The sequence below is a fragment of the Myxocyprinus asiaticus genome, chromosome 26 (assembly GCF_019703515.2).
Source record: "Myxocyprinus asiaticus isolate MX2 ecotype Aquarium Trade chromosome 26, UBuf_Myxa_2, whole genome shotgun sequence".
Taxonomy (NCBI): Eukaryota; Metazoa; Chordata; class Actinopteri; order Cypriniformes; family Catostomidae; genus Myxocyprinus; species Myxocyprinus asiaticus.
Window position 1 is genome coordinate 29,866,395 of NC_059369.1, and position 16,505 is coordinate 29,882,899.

The 16,505-nt window shown below is 38.3% G+C and overlaps 1 protein-coding gene across 3 annotated transcripts in view; it reads right to left on the bottom strand.

Moving 5' to 3' along the window:
- Positions 1–4,259: 4,259 nt before the first annotated feature.
- LOC127416834 (tetratricopeptide repeat protein 9B-like) overlaps positions 4,260–16,505 on the bottom strand; it is a 49,689-nt gene continuing 37,443 nt past the window's right edge. For all 3 annotated transcript variants that reach the window (XM_051656402.1, XM_051656400.1, XM_051656401.1), the window contains 2 exons: positions 9,837–10,019; positions 4,260–8,610 (listed from right to left, as the gene is read on the bottom strand). In XM_051656402.1, the coding sequence (XP_051512362.1) occupies positions 8,516–8,610; positions 9,837–10,019 (278 nt within the window). In that variant the 3' untranslated portion in view covers positions 4,260–8,515. The remainder of the gene's footprint in view (positions 8,611–9,836; positions 10,020–16,505) is intronic.

The window sequence follows — 16,505 nt, forward strand, 5'->3', positions numbered from 1 at the left end:
AGTGAGATGAGAAATGTTACAAGTCACAATTGGAATACTTACTAGTAACTAAAAAAATTACTAGTAACAAAAATAGATACTAGTAAACTTTAAGGAAAAAATGTCAAAAGCTTGCTATACCTACATCATTTATGAATGAATAGTTTTGTAAAGATATTCATAATTTCATTATTAAGGTAATGAGAAGCTTAAATTCAGTCCACTGTGTCCACACTTTTGGTTGTAGTATGAGTCTCAAGAAGTGTCATTGCAGATCTGTTATCTTGTTTGGTTATAAGCAATTTTTTGCTATAAGAGATTATATCTATGAGATAGAAATTAAAGGGGTCATGACATGCCTTTTTTGTTATTTTAATATATTCATTGAGGTTCACTTAATACATAATACATAATAATAATAATACGTTTTTTGCACAAAAAACAGACATACACCAATCAGCCACAACATTAAAACCACCTGCCTAATATTATGTAGGTCCCCTTCGTGCCGCCAAAACTGCGCCAACCTGCATCTCAGAATAGCATTCTGAGATGCTATTCTTCTCACCACAATTGTACAGAGAGCAATTGTGCATCTGTGCATCAATTGAACATCTGAGTTACCGCAGACTTTGTCTGACTTTCCGTTTGCAGAACTGCTACTCACTGGATGTTTTTAGTTTTTGGCACTATTCTGAGTAAATTCTAGAGACTGTTGTGTGTGAAAATCCCAGGAGATCAGCAGTTACAGAAATACTCAAACCAGCCCATCTGGCAACAACAATTATTCATGCAATTATCTAATCAGCCAATCGTGTGGCAGCAGTGCCATGCATAAAAACATGCAGATATGAGTCAGGAGCTTCAGTTAATGTTCACATCAGCCATCAGAATGGGATGATTGTTGGTGCCAGATGGGCTGGTTTGAGTATTTCTATAACTGTTGATCTCCTGACATTTTCTCGCACAACAGTCTCTAGAATTTACTCCGAATGGTGCCAAAAAACATCCAGTGAGCGGCAGTTCTGTGGACGGAAATACCTTGTTGATTCTGGAACTGACAGTGTGTTTTTATAGTACAATAACCTATTAAAGGTCAAAAGATTAAGGAAAATTTGACTCCTCATGTCATGACCTCTTTTAAGGTGTCAAGGCCCAATTAATCCTTTTCCATCCTTACATTAAAAAGAAAGTCTGATGTATTTTAAATATAGCCACCAGATGTCGACAAAGTCATGCACTGCCAGTTCACCTCACCGTATGACGCAATGGATTCTTTGAATGGATATTTTTGTGTGTAACCACTGTATGTGCTTTTATGTCCACAAAAGCATAAAAAGCAACAGCTTGCTGAACAGATTTACAAAATAAATTAAAGGTAAACCTCATCAAAGCAAAACCATAATTATTTTAAATAATTTGGCTTCAAGAAATATAATAGCTGTGGAAAATAGCATGACATAAGGTAAGCAGCCTATCTCGACTCCATTGAACACATGGCGGCACACACCAGCACACAAGTATGGTAGTCTGTTTACATCAGCAACTACTCTCTCTGAGGACATGGGAGGATACCATACCAAGGCATTACTCTCCCTGTTGTGTGACAGAGAGAGAGAGAGATGCTATGAAAACAAGAAACAAGAAGTGTTATAGACATAGCTAAATAAATAAATAATTCCATCAATTGAACTGCTGGATGTGGAGACTGACCTTAGGGTTAGTTCACCCAAAAACAATGTTAGACTTTTGTGTTACATGGTAATAATAATAATAATAATAATAATAATAATAATAATAATAATATGCATTTGGAATGACATGATGGTTGGTGAGTGAATGATGATAGAATTTTCATTTTGGGTGAACTACACCTCAAAACTGGCTCTGTCTAATTTGCAATGTAAAAAGCTGCCCACAGCTATTTTTATACAATAAACTATAACAGCCTCAGACTTGCCACTGCTTACAACACCACACATGTACACACAAACACGCAGTCAAACACTTGCATAACTTTGCTCCTTTGGTCTTGTCTGTGAAAGCAGCAGCCACTCTTGAGCTCCCAGACGCCAGCCAGTTCCTTAGCAACCACACTTTACTTCCATGGCAATACTATAAAAAGCAACAACAAAGAAAAAAGGGAAGATGGTGGACATGACAGAACTGTGTGAAGGACTGTGTCAAAAGAATTACACACTAAGAGACGAAGATTATATTTTGACAGTTCTTAATTTAGTTAACACTAAATATTAGATTTGTGTTCTTTTATGGTCTACTTTATCATTCATTTTCAAAATGATCTCAAATGCTGCTCTCAATATTAAGATAATATTTCAAGTGTATTTCCATGCTTCATTTTCTACACATTGTCTTCCTTATTCATTATATTATCTACAAATTCCATTCCAAATTGATAAGTATTCCCTCTTTGATGTTACACATGAATGGGTCAGTGTAAGGAGACAACCCTTGACGTCCGTTGCACGTTCATTAGTGTTTGAGAAAAGCTCATTCACAGTGGTTTGCTTGTTCATGCAAGACATTGTGTTGTTTAGCACAATAACAATGCAAGTTCTCATGCATTCAGGTCTGGCTCCATTCGGGTGTGGAACACCCACCTTTCACAATCCAGTTAATTCCAGTTGGATAAAGTCCATGGGCTCTTTTTTCGTGAGTGTGCAAAGCACAGCGCTAGGTACAATGACCGTGCGCTACGTCTTTTCCAATTATTGTGAGAGCGCTAATTCTAAGTCCAATTTTCTTTCCAGCACAATGCACAAGTGGGCATGGGTGGGAGCATTTTAACTATCTTTGGGTGTATGCACACAAACTGTAGGTGTATTGTATGTTAATGAAGTGGCACAAAGCGCAATTTGCTATTTTCCTGAGAAATAAGTCACTGTGCTTAGGCATTTCAAAAGCAGGTCTGTTTTCAGCACAAAGTCTAAATTCAGTTCCTACATTTGCAGTTTGGAGATTCCACCAGCAGGTGGTAATAAAGTTCATGTCCAAACTCTGAAAATATAGTGGGACATCAAATTATGTCCCAGACGATCAGAGTTGTAGCAAAATGTCTGAGATTTGTGTTAAACTATAAAGTACATAGGTCATGGTTTATTTTTTAATTATTATTATTATTATTATGTTATATTTACAATTGTGTTTATGATATATTTTGTATTGGTATTTTTCCACCTGTTGTCATTGAGTGATCTTTAAGTCACTGCAGAAGGTGCCGGTGAAAGAAGTTGGAGAGGATACAATTTTTAGATTTGGTATGATTTTTTTTTTTTACCATTTCGTTATTTTGATTATATTTTTGTTTCATTTGGTGTCATTTGAATTTAGAAATATTTTTGGTTTCATTTGTTTCATGCTTCAATAAATGAATTTGATTGTTCAAAATCAACCGGTAGAAGTGAAGTGTGTGCTGATACAATCACTATTAGAACTAGCCATGATTTGTGTGTCAGTAGATGAAAATTATTAATAATACTTACATTCCCTATATTTTAACGGAGCGTACATCCAAGTCCTGATGAGAATAACATTTTCTAAGCATATAAAAGGAGCATGTTCATATTTCTATTATTGTAATTCATTGCATATAGTCCATTTACACTACAAACTTCATATGAATGTGCTGTTTTTGTTTATATCGCTGGTGCTTGAAGGAAAGGACTATATAATAGGAAGCAGACGCTGCATATCTGGAGAAGAACCTCAGCCCATTAGCGCGTTGCGCGTGTGATTTCGCCAAACCCATTGCGCCTAGACTTAGCACATGCTTGCATGAAATTACCAAAACTTCATGGCCATGCCCATTAACTGCACTTAAGACTATATGGTCCGATGTCCCACCCAACATTTTATTCTCATTGAACAGTTGTTGCACTTGGACTTACATAACTTCATGGAAGTAAAATAGGTTGCGAATGCCGTTTCATGTTGACTTTGAAGCTCATTGGCTCAAAGATGGCAATTTTGGTGCTGTTGTTCACAGTGGAGATGGTTTGCGCAGATGGAGATGGTTTAGGCAGCTTGGATACCCATTTCTGATTTACAAAGATGTTTCTCACTTCAAATGGAACATCAGAACCACATTTAATTGATTACATCAGAAACTGGGGATTGTGGGGACTGTAGTTAATGTGAGTTTCTCTGACCTTCATCATCTAATTTCTTCCCTAAATGTCAGTGTTGGGTCTTGCACTAGATTCAAGTCAATTTTACATTACAGAGGTAAACAAACAAAAAAAAAACTCTTGCAATTTCTCTTTTTAAACTTTATTTGTAGACTTCAAATACCAATCAATAGTGCATTCCTGGACTTGCAGGTAAATGTAACTAGTTTGCATTTACTTCTGATGTTTAGTGGAAGTATGCACTTCCCAAGGAAGCAATGAATGTTAATGCATTAACATTATAGTAACCGGAACAACCAGAGGGTCCAAGTCTCTCTCTCCAGAACAGGCAAGGAAAAAGGAAAAAGAAACCAGTGGATTTGTCTCTCTCTGTCAGTTCAGTCAGGTTTCCTCACCCCTTCATCATCTTCTGGGAATCCCCTACTGTCCTTTTCTCACCCACCCTAGATGACCTTTCTCTCTAGAGGTCAAAGGGCATACCCTGAATCCTTGGACTGGCAATCCGACAAAAAAAATAAATAAATAAAACACACAAAAAAACAAGCCTAATACAAGAGGAAAACGAAACATTTACACAGGTACAAAGTTGCCCCTTACAATGTTAAATATATTTTTCATAAATCTCTTTTATTTATCCTTCTCATTTGTTCTCTCACATATTGATAAAAACAATTTAATAAAGTAAAGCTTTTGACAACCATTTTTAAACCGCACAAATCTACTTTGACATTCAACAAACACATACCTCATGTGACATCCAAGAAAAGTAAAGTACAGATAGTTTATTTGCTTGTCCATAAACCAGTTTGTGCTTTTGTTGTTGTTTACTGACAACAGTCATGTCTGATGTTTCTCCATCTGTGCAGAAAGAGATCCAGCACATGGGGATAGTACAGTATATGGACCATTGCTGAAAGAAGCAAAGGTGAAGACATAAATTCCATACAGGATATCAGCATTATCAGCATTGCAGTGTTATAGGTAAAATTACCTTTACCATTTACAGAAATGAAAAGAATATATCAAAGGTGAAGTGGAAAGAGAACAGTCACAAAAACAGGAGAGACAAAAGACAGAGCTGAAAAGGTGGAAAGCGTCACAACAGCACAGAAAGAAAGAATTTGATTAGATTCTCTTGTCAATCTGTGCTACATAATCAATAATTGCTTTGATCACTAAAAGGTGCACTCAGTAAGATTTTGTTTATGTTTCGCTGCTCATCTTCACCCAAATGTACTTGGACTATATACTAACACCTACGGGCATGGATGCATAATGTTTTGTTAACTGCTGCGGCTTCACACCGGAGTTGCTTGGTTAGTTTTTGTTTTGTTCATTTTTCTGTCATTTTATTTTCAGACCTTTTTTTTTTTATCTATTCTGCTTGGAAAACACGATCACACAGGATATTGATATGTTGGTTCCGAATGTTCATGTACCCTGAAATCGACCCCGTTCTGCCACATTACAAGCGGCATCAGACATCAGACATTTTTGTATCAATTCGTACATGATCACCTTTTCATCTAGCGTCACCTTTCCATCAGCCTCCCAGACACATGTTCTGTTCTCATGCAAACCAGTAAGTAATTGCATTCATAAAAACAATAGTGAGTGTGATTCGGAGGTTGCATATTCGCTATAAAATAAAAATGTTACTCCACTGATGGTTAGGTTTAGGGTTGAGGTTTGGGTTAGGGCATACGGTTGATAAAATATGCCTTCCTGTTGACTACATCATTTACAACTAAAAACAGCTCACTTTTGGCACAGCTCTGCGGACATTTCATTTGGAAAATGTAAAAACAACTCGCTTTTTTCTCAACTCTGTGGACATTTCACTTGGAAACTGGACCTCACACTCATTCTCATTCAACAACACTTCCAGCTTCAGCCACTGGGGGCAGTGATTAGAATTTCGCAAAGCAGAGACTGATTTCAGCAGCAGAACTTTTGATCAACTGTTGCCAAAATTCATAGTGCAATCAGTCGGGTTTGGACTGGTGGATTACACATATGTTGATCCATACATCCATCTCTCATGAATATGCTGTTGACTCAAGCTCCACTGTTCAGTTTCATGTGTCTTCATTATGTATATTGTGGTTGTTGTTATATTGTTTGGTTTTCTTGTTTTGTTTAGATGTACTGGTACTACTAAGGAAAGATTTTATCAAGCGTCTTGAGTACTGGAAAAACACTTTGTAAAGTAAACATTATTATTGTTGATGTTAATAAATAGGCTACCATTAGTAACAATTCCAAGGTGGAATTGCAAGACACAGCTGGTCATGTGATTTTCAAAATGGGGCTGGGTGGGGGTGATTGCTCCATGTAGATTAAAAAAGCTTTTTCTAGGCCACTGACATAATAGGGGTCTTCAACTTATGGGAGTATACGTCATTTTAATGAGATTTGTCAAAATTGCTATTTATTTATGTGGAACTAACGAGAAGAAATTACTGAGTGCACCTTTAAGATAAAACCTCCAGTGTCAAAGCAACAAAGATGCTAAACTGGGGTGGTATGACTATTGGCAGGCCCAGACGAAATCTGCGCATGCAGAACTCCACAGAAAACAGCAGATTTTGGCTTCCTGCTCTCCTTTCTGAATCTCATCAGGATGTCTTCTTCTCTAAATCCATGATAAAACATCCCCAGACTCCCACTGACACAATTAAATCTCTGCCTTATATTAGGTCAGATGTATAATTTCATTTGTCTTTCCCCATCTCCTCAAAGCCATTAATCGAAACTAGACTCAGAATGACATGTGCTGTCAAAGGCATCTGCACATTCTAATGAATCCAAAGGAGATACTCCCTCGATGGACAAAAAATTACCAAATTATTGTGGTTGAGTAAAGTTGTATCTATCAAAAAGCTAGGAATGTGGACTCTGAGGTTAAAAAAAGCATAAAATTAAGAGAAAGTCAAACATTAATGCTTCCTTACACTTGTCATTATGACAATTCTCAGTGTTAACAGATAATTTTCATCCTTTTATTTAACATAATTTTGGTAACACTCAATATAGATACATGTTAATTCTTATTTCTTATTTAAAGGTATAGTTCACACAAAAATGTAATTCCTGTCATCATTTACTCACCCCCATGTCGTTCCAAACCTGTATGACAATTTCTTCCATGGAACACAAAAGGAAATATCTAGCAGAATGTCCAAGCTGTGTTTCCTTTTAATGAAATGAAAGTGGAAAGGGATCAATGACAGCCATGGTTACCATTCACTTCCATTGTGTGGAAAAGAGCGGCTTGGACATTTGGGTTTGGAATGAAATGATGAAAATGATGACAGAATTTTCATTTTGTGGTGAACTATCCTTTTAGAGTTAGCAGTCCTTTACCAATTTACACATCAAAGTATTTTCAGTATGGCTCCATTAGTAAATAATATTCCAAAAGGGCTGTTGGACAGTCCAATGTTACAACATATGCCGGGAGAAATAAACAACAAGGTTCACAAAACACCTGCTTACATTAATATGGAGGATTTTGTACCTTTGAGAAAGGGAAAGATAACAACTTGCTTAAACCACTAAAGAACAGTATAACAAAATGAGAAAAAAACTAAATCGATATCAAAGGACAAATTACATACACTTGAATTAGCCCTTGAATTAAAACAGTTCAGAAATTGAGTTGAGATGTGCCCAAAATCAAGAGAGAAAAAGGAAACATAAAATAAGAGGCATTGCAGGCAAGCGTGAATTGAGATCAACATCCAGCAAGATTGAGATGGTGCTCTGAAATATTGACCTTCCTCATCTGTATTGAACGGAGTGGATGGGAGACAAGTGGCTCTAGATGTATCACACAGAGTTCAGTGGTCACTAGTCTAATCATTGACATGTAGCATCTGCAATTCAGTAGCAGTGTGACTTTGACACGTGTGCTTTGACTCTTTTCATTGCCTATAGACTCAAGACACACAGGAGAGCCATTTCAAATTCAACCAGCCCGCATTACAGTAGAATATGATTCTATTAAAAACATTATACACATTTTGAAATCCTTAATTGATAATGTAATTTTAAACTGGTATGTCAGAACCCCTTTGTTTACATAATTATTACATTTCCTCTTTTCCTTTTTCTTGTTTGTTTATCAGTCTGATTCTCTATACCTTGGAAATGAAAAGCACCAGGGACACTGGATTTAAAGGGACAAATATACCTCAAAGTGAGGGTCACGGGGTTCTGTGCTGTAGCTGTTCCCATTTCGAGTCTGTTTCAAATGCGGGCACAGCATATGTATCCTGGTTGTCCATGGAATGAACGGCATTGTGGAAAAGGGGAGAGACTCAGAAAGAGAGGCTTTCTATTGAGAGGGCGTGGCTTAAAGAGGGCAGAGTGGGGTTTGGGCGAAGTTAACCCAACGACTCTTTCCCACTCTCACGCACTTGCTGACCGCTCTTACTCATCTTCATCTCCGTCAGCTGGATGTATCGAAGCACGTTTGTGTCTGGATGGAGAGAGGATGGAATAAAGTCAGTTACGTACCTAAAATTGTAATTTGATTACTTCATTGAAAAAGGAATAACATTACAAATGTATTTACCCTTAAGTTATTTTCCTAAATACTTTAACAGAAGTTTTTGTGTTTCTGCTCAACAGATTCAAAATTATATCTTAATTTCCTCCTTGTTCATTGATGCACAAAGTCAGCACTAAGTGTTTCTCTCTTACAATGACTTCAGCTGTCACAGAAACAGACTTGCATATTAACATAATTTTATATTTTAAATTAGATAACAGTAACTAATTACTTGACCATAAGAAAAGCAAGGGAGGAAGAAATAAGGAGACCAGCTTTAGGGAGGCGTTCACATAGAACGCATGTGGCTGGACAGAGCACAATAGAATTAAACAGAAGGTGCATTTAGAAGTGCATAAACTCCCAAACACCATTTCTAATGTACACATTCAATACATTAATGATGCTTATCCCACACCCAGATTAATATTATTGTTCCATTGTATTTTTGTGGCAAAACATTCAAGTCATATTACATAGAACCTTCAATTTACATATAATTATCACATTAGAGTAAAACCTTTTCAACTGAAAAACAAATGCATGTTAAAAAATATTAATAAATATTTGCACAGTTTTTCCAGTATTGACGTGTGTAACAGGAGCTGTATTCCAGGTTTTCTTTATATTATTTTGCATGCTTTTTTTTCTTTTTACAAAACTACATACATTCATGATACATACATTCACTGATCAAATATGAATATATGAAATTATCTTTTTTTTATTTTTTAAGTTATACTATTTTTTAAATTTGAACTTTTAAACTTTTTTAACAAAGCAACCTAAAAATGCAGCACACATGTTGCAAGACACATATACACACACATTTCTAGATGCAGCATGATAGCCAAAAATGCTGGTCTGCTGCATGTGTACATAGACCAACAATTAAAAAAATTGTGCTGATAGAATGCAAGAATGCATCCTGCTGAACAAGCCCTAAGTTTGTCACCTGCAACTAAACCTTGGTACCGCGCATATAGGCAAGTGCATGTCAGTATTATAAAGTAAATGCATTAATGAGCCATAACTAATAAAATGTTGAGAGTGCAAAATTTAGGAAAAACCATTACATTTTATATTTATTTAACCAATCAACATAAGACATTCAGAATTTCTGTATATGATATAAAACCATTCAAAAAGCACACCTGTAGGTTCACGGCACTTGGCATCGCGTAGGTAACGCAGGGCACACTCGTAGTCTCCAAGGTGGTAGAAGGCGATTCCAGCACGATACATGGCCTTAAAGTGATCCTGCTGGTGTCCCAGCACCTTTAAACAGTATTCCTTAACTCGCTCATAATTCACCAGTTCCGACTGCAGCAAGCATGCTAGAAAGACAGATGGATCAAATGGAGAGAGAGAGGCAGGAAGAGAAAGAGAAGGGATGATTAGAAAAATGACATGGACAGGGCAAAACAATAAAACAGGGAGAATGAATAAATCAAAGAACAGCTAGGGAGAAGGGAATCAAAATAGCCAGGAAAAAAAGCAGTACTACACAGTCTACAAAACCCAGGCCTGAGTGATAAAGTAAAAGAAGGGACAGTATTTTCTTACAGTCATCAGTACTCAAGGTCTGAGAGCAGCCGTTTTTAATGCTATTGGTCACAGTCAGGCTCCAGATAATCACATTAGCACAAAGAGAAGGTCTAATTGACTCTTTTAGCCACTCTAGGCTCAGTGACAGAGATTAAGTTATTGTTTTATCTGCTAGTCTAAAGACAAAAAGCTCATTCAGACATCCTAATCTAAAGCTGTGGCTAAAAGCTAAAGTGTGTGATTTCTGCACCACTAGGTGTCACCAAATGGAATTGCAAAAATAATGACTTTTCAAACAGGTTTCCAGAAAACTTCCCATCTGCCAATGGTGAGACAGACAGATTGTCCCACCTGAAATTCACACCATTGATGAATGTGTAATATATAGCTTTACTATCTATAGGTTAGAGGCACTATGGTTAAAAAGAGCAAAACAAAACTTAAAACAAAATTACTGATGACAGATCAGATACACCTGATAATGGCATGCAATTTTTCCACTAACATTTGTAATATTTTATTGAATGAATAAAATATCGAAGGTCCATGGTTCCAATAAAGCTTCAGCTAATTAGATGCATTGGTTCCCAAAGAACATCTGCACAACAAATAAATTACTGCAGTGCCAGCTAGGCAGCTGGTGCCTGTTGTCAAGCCCTTGTCCAATCAGGGTTATATATTCCAACAGCAGATGACATGGCTGAACTCTGATGGCAGGGGCTGGGAAACTCAATTTCATGTTTTAATTTGAGCTCATTGGTTGTGGTGTGTATGTGTGTGTGGTGTGTGTCTGGTATGTTCAGGCGTTTCTCGTAAACGTTTCTGCAGTTTTCCAATTATGGACCTCTGTAGGTAAATAATATGGCATTTATGTTTAAACTTGATTTAGTTTGTACGGTCGTTCTAATTCTATCAGGAAGACTTGCAGATTTGAGTAAAGTTTTAGACTACATTTATTTGATGAATATAAAACAGGAATTTAATGTCTCTCTTTGGCGTAAGCCCCGTGTGATGGTCCGAAGAAGTTTTATTCGGAACCATCAGATCCTGCCGGAGATAGGAGGCAGGGGCGAGGAGCCCAGTGCAGGTCGGGACTCAACTGGTGACTGTGGGGTGGTGGAGGTTGCCGTGTTAGCACACTGAAACAACAATGTGATAGATTGTGAGCAGACTTATAAAGCAATGGCTTACATGTGATTGGCAAGGAGTTACCTAGCTAATTGCGATGATGTACAGCTGCTAGTCTTCCCCCTAGAACTATGCTGCGCTTACATTTCTTGCCATCATCATGGACACCACAGTGCATCCAAAGTACAGTTGGGTCCAAAATTAGGAAGCCACATTGAAAATCTGTGATTTTTAAAAAAAATTCATTTCAACCTGGAAATAAACAACGTTTTAAGATTTTAAAAGTTTTAAAAGGAAGAACCTTCATTATGACATAAAATGAAGAAGAAATACTAATTTCTGTAAACAAATGTAAACAGTGTGACAGGACTTTATTTTTACACAGCTTTTCAGCACATACAATATGCACATCAGCATAGGCTCAAGCTCAGCTCTCTCTCTCCTACTCTGATGCTCTGGCATGCATTATCAGGTCTCCCTCCACCATCACTATAATGAGAGACAGGTGTTAGAGTAATTACAACCAAGGTGACGAGCCTTACTGCTTTCCCTCTCCCGCAGACAGATACATGACCATGCCCCCCATGCCACATACCGCTGACTCAGGCCGGGGCAACATCCAGCCTACCTACTCCCTCCCACCAATTCTGGAGAGAAAGTCAGCCACAACCATCTGCGCCCCTAGTCTGTGGATCACCTCGAACTTAAAGGGCTGAAGAGCCAGATACCAACGGGTGATCCACGCATTAGTATACTTCATGCAGTGGAGCTATTGCAGAGGAGCGTGATCGGAACAGAAGGTGAAGGCCCACCCCAGCAGGTAGTAGCGGAGGGTAAGAACAGCCCACTTAATCGCAAAACAATCCTTCTCGATGGTACTGTACTTTGCCTCCCTGAAGGAGAGCTTGCAACTAATAAACAGTACCAGCTGTTCCTCCCCTCCCACCTCCTGCGAGAGCACCACCCCCAGCCCTCTGTCAGATGCATCCGTCTGCTAAATAAACTGGAGAGAGAAGTCAGGAGCATGTAAAAGCGGCCCCCCACAAAGCAGACTTTACCTTAATGAAAGCCTGTCGGTAAGACTCTGTCCACTGGACCGGATCGGGGACCCCATTTTTAGTGAGGTCAGTCAGCGGGCTGGTGACATCAGAATAACTAGGCACAAACCTCCGGTAGTAGCCGACCAGCCCCAAAAACTGCCTTACCTCCTTTTTGGTCTTGAGCGTTGGGCAGGCTGTGATCGGTTTTGTTAACATATGGACGCACCTGCCTGTGACCCAAGTGGAACCCCAGATACCTAAATTCCACCCACCCAATTGCGCACTTCTTCAGGTTGGCCGTGAGTCCCGCCTGTTGCAGCGTTCTCAGAACAGCCCTCAGGTGTTGCATATGCTGCCGCCAGTCATTACTATAAATTATAATATCATCTAGATATGCGGCGACATATGCTGTATGCGGTCTAAGGATCTTGTCCATGAGGTGCTGAAATGCCGTACAAACCGAACGGAAGCGTCACGAATTGGTGTAATCCGAACGGTGTGGAAAAAGCAGTTTTTTTCTCAGGAATCTGCCAATAACCCTTTGTTAAGTCCAGCGTTGAGTACAATTGAGCTGTGCCCAACCGATCGAGTAACTTGTCAATTCACTGCATTGGATAAGCATCAAATTTGGACACCGCATTCACTTTCTGGTAGTCAACGCAGGACTGGACCGAGCCGTCGCTCTTCGGTACCAGAACTACCGGGCTGGCCCAATCGCTGTGCAACTCTTGTATTATGCCCATTTCAAGCACTGACTCTAATTCTTCCTGAACTATCTTTTTCTTGTGTTCAGGAAGATGATAGGGGCGGCTACGAACCACCAACCCCGGGGTGGTCTGAATATGGTACTCTACAAGGTTCGTGCAGCCAGGAAGGGGTGAAAACATGTCTGCAAATTCCGCTTGCAACCGGGCAATGTCTGTAAGCTGCGACAGTGAGAGGTGGTCTCCACAAGGGACCGGGGTGAACGAATTTGGTTTGGGAGTCACTTCCAGCCCGAGCTCCGCCCTCTCTGGAACTACCGTCGCCAAGGCTACAGGCACCGCCTCCCTCCATAATTTGAGGATTGAGTAGGTGGTAGATTTGATGTGCCCCTCCCCTATCCATTCGCCTAACCTCATAATCGAGATCTCCAACTTGTCGTGTGACCTCAAAAGGTCTTGCCACTTGGCGAGTAATTTGGAGCTCAAAGTGGGCAGCAATAAAAGCACTTTATATCCCTGTGCAAATTCGCGTAGTTGAGTGCCCGTCATACAGTTGCCGTTGACCTTCTTGCACTTGGAGCAAATTCTCCTGTGTTACCTGCCCCAAAGTGTGGAGTTTTGCTCTAAGGTCAAGAATGTATTGAATTTGGTTTTTGCTATTCGAAGGTCCTTCCTCCCAAGCTTCCCATATGACGTCGAGCTCACCATGCGGGCCGACGCCCATACAGGAGCTTGAATGGGGAAAACCCTGTGGAGGCTTGCGGGACCTTTTGTACTGCAAACAAGAAATGTCTCCTAGCAACCCAATTGGCAAACAATGCTGCAACGTTAGCATTTGTGCTACAAGTGTACGATGATCAAAAGAGAGTATAATTTACCATGTTTTATACACCTGTCTCTGCAGGCATTTGTTAAACAAGCTTTAATATCATATAATGTAGGAACTTTGACTATTTATCGAGATTACTTAATAAAAGTGAATGTTTGTCACTTACTTTGTATATCTCCCTGAGTGCCGACATGTTTGTGTGACATAATGCACCTGCATCTCGGCGAAATCAGAGTTGAAAATTTCTACACGTGTTTCCCAGTTGGAATTCCAACTTCAAGTGGCATTCCATTGCACTTTTACTAGTAGAAAATTAGAAAATCCAACTTTCCGAGTTGAATGGAACACAGCATTAGTCCTGAATTGCCCCTGTCTCAACCTTTTTGGAATGTGTTGCAGGCATCAATTCCAGAAAAAAATTTAGCCTATATCTAAAAAGCAATGCTGTTGATTAGGTAAAACATGAAGTACTTTGTCTTTATACTGTTTTAGTTTGAATAAAAGTCAAAGTTACAAGTCGCTTTTTTTATTATTATTACTGGCATTTTGCATACTGTCCCAACTTGTTTGGCATTGGGGTTGTACTAATAAATAGAAATCACAAAAGGTATTAAATGACAAAATAATGCAAAATAGAAGCTTTTGCACTAGTGGTCTCAGACTTTTGGTCCCCACTATATCTGATGAATTTGATTAAGTTGGCCTGCCAAATCAATACCTGTTTATTGCATCAGTACAGCACCAACCTTGGCCCAAGCTGACTGGCAGAGGTCTGACCCCTGCCAAGGTTAATGTCTGTCTGTGCAGTTGAGAGCCTGCTGGCCACCAAATACACATGCTGCTATATACCAACAACTTCCCTCTGTCCTTTCCTGTTACACTGCTTCAACCATTACTCAGCCTGCTGCTAACACCTCTGTGAAAGACATAAGTCAGGGACATCAACACAATATGTCAGCAAGACAGCAGTAACAGAGCATAAGAGAAAGAAATTTGTTGACCATAAATTCAAACATTTTTAAGACAATTTCTCATCACACAAATTGTTCACAACATGGATGGTGTCAATTTACAGGAGACAAACTGAGTAGAATACCTAACACAACATGAATGAAAATTTGTGATTGATATATTATCCAAGTTCATTATTTAACCAGTAATTGTACATTTTGATATTATCAGCTAACAACCATGTTCCGCTTTGCCAGTTAACATTTGTGGTAGTTCCAGCATGATCTCATGAACATTACGTGACAGTGGCAATATTTTTTGCAAAACAAAATTACATGCCTTATTACACATTTCGCTGCAGTTTCCCAGTGAAATGTCCAGTGGGGGTGCCAAAAGCGAGTGAAATGGTGTCATAATCAGATGAGGTTTTTAAGGTGGATGTTAGATGGAGGTTTTAATGAGTGAAGCGTACCTCCCTAACCTAAAATTTTAACTTAAACCTAACCAATAGTGTTGTAAAGGCAAATGAGGTAAACAAAACAGACATCCTTACCATTAACCAATGCCTAAACCTAACTAATAGTGTCCAAATCTCAAATGAAGGGTAAACAAAACAGACATCCTTACCCTTAACCAACACCTAAACCGAACCGATAGTGTCCAAAAACAAAATGTGAAATGAAAAATTTTTCTGAAACATGCACATAATTTTGATGCTTCCATAACACTTTCATGTCACGTGTCAGCTTGCGTGTTTGGCTGGACTTAAGGAAGATACAGAGGAAGATAAGTATGTAAATGAGTCTGTAATAAGTGTTAAAATGTCCAAATGTCAAATGATGCGTTTAAGTAAAAGTGTTTCTATATCATGACATAGCAGTGTGTGAGTAATAGTGTTTTATAAAGTGTTTGTAAAGTCATAATCAGCCTTTACAGTCGTGATTTGTGTGAAAGTGAATAAAATGCACAGTTGTAGTATCACCTCTAATGATAATTTTACTAGAAAACTAAGACGAAATGTAGAATTTGGCATGTAAATGTCAGTTTGCATTATTATTTAGTCAATTTTTTTTAACATTCATTCTGAGACTAGGTTGCCGTAGTTCCCTTTGTGTCTTTCCCGAAATCTACCAAAAGCTTTGTCAATGGATACTAAACCATTTTAAATGTAAATTTAAAGTGAAATTTGATTACATACTGTGTAAAATACATGTTCATTCCATTTCAGCAATTTTGTTTACATCTCATTTGCTGTCCTTAAACTGTATTATGAATATATTAGCATTCAACTGGCCATGCATCAGTCATTGATAAACCCATATTGGTCAACGACTGTAAGAATGGTTTGATAATTAATCCTAAATGCTAAAAATAGAATTAATTTAATCAGAAATGCAATAAAGATGTTGAAAACAAATTATATCTCTACTATCTTAAAAAACAGTTTAAAAAAAATTAATACTGGAAGAACATGATGAGAACATAAAACACTATATGACAAACTATTGTATATAAATCATCAAAGACAACCAGAAACCTTTGGATTCCAGCACAGAATTATATTAAAAACATATTGAATAAATACCTTAGGATTGTAGGCAGACTGGGAGGATGATTACATAA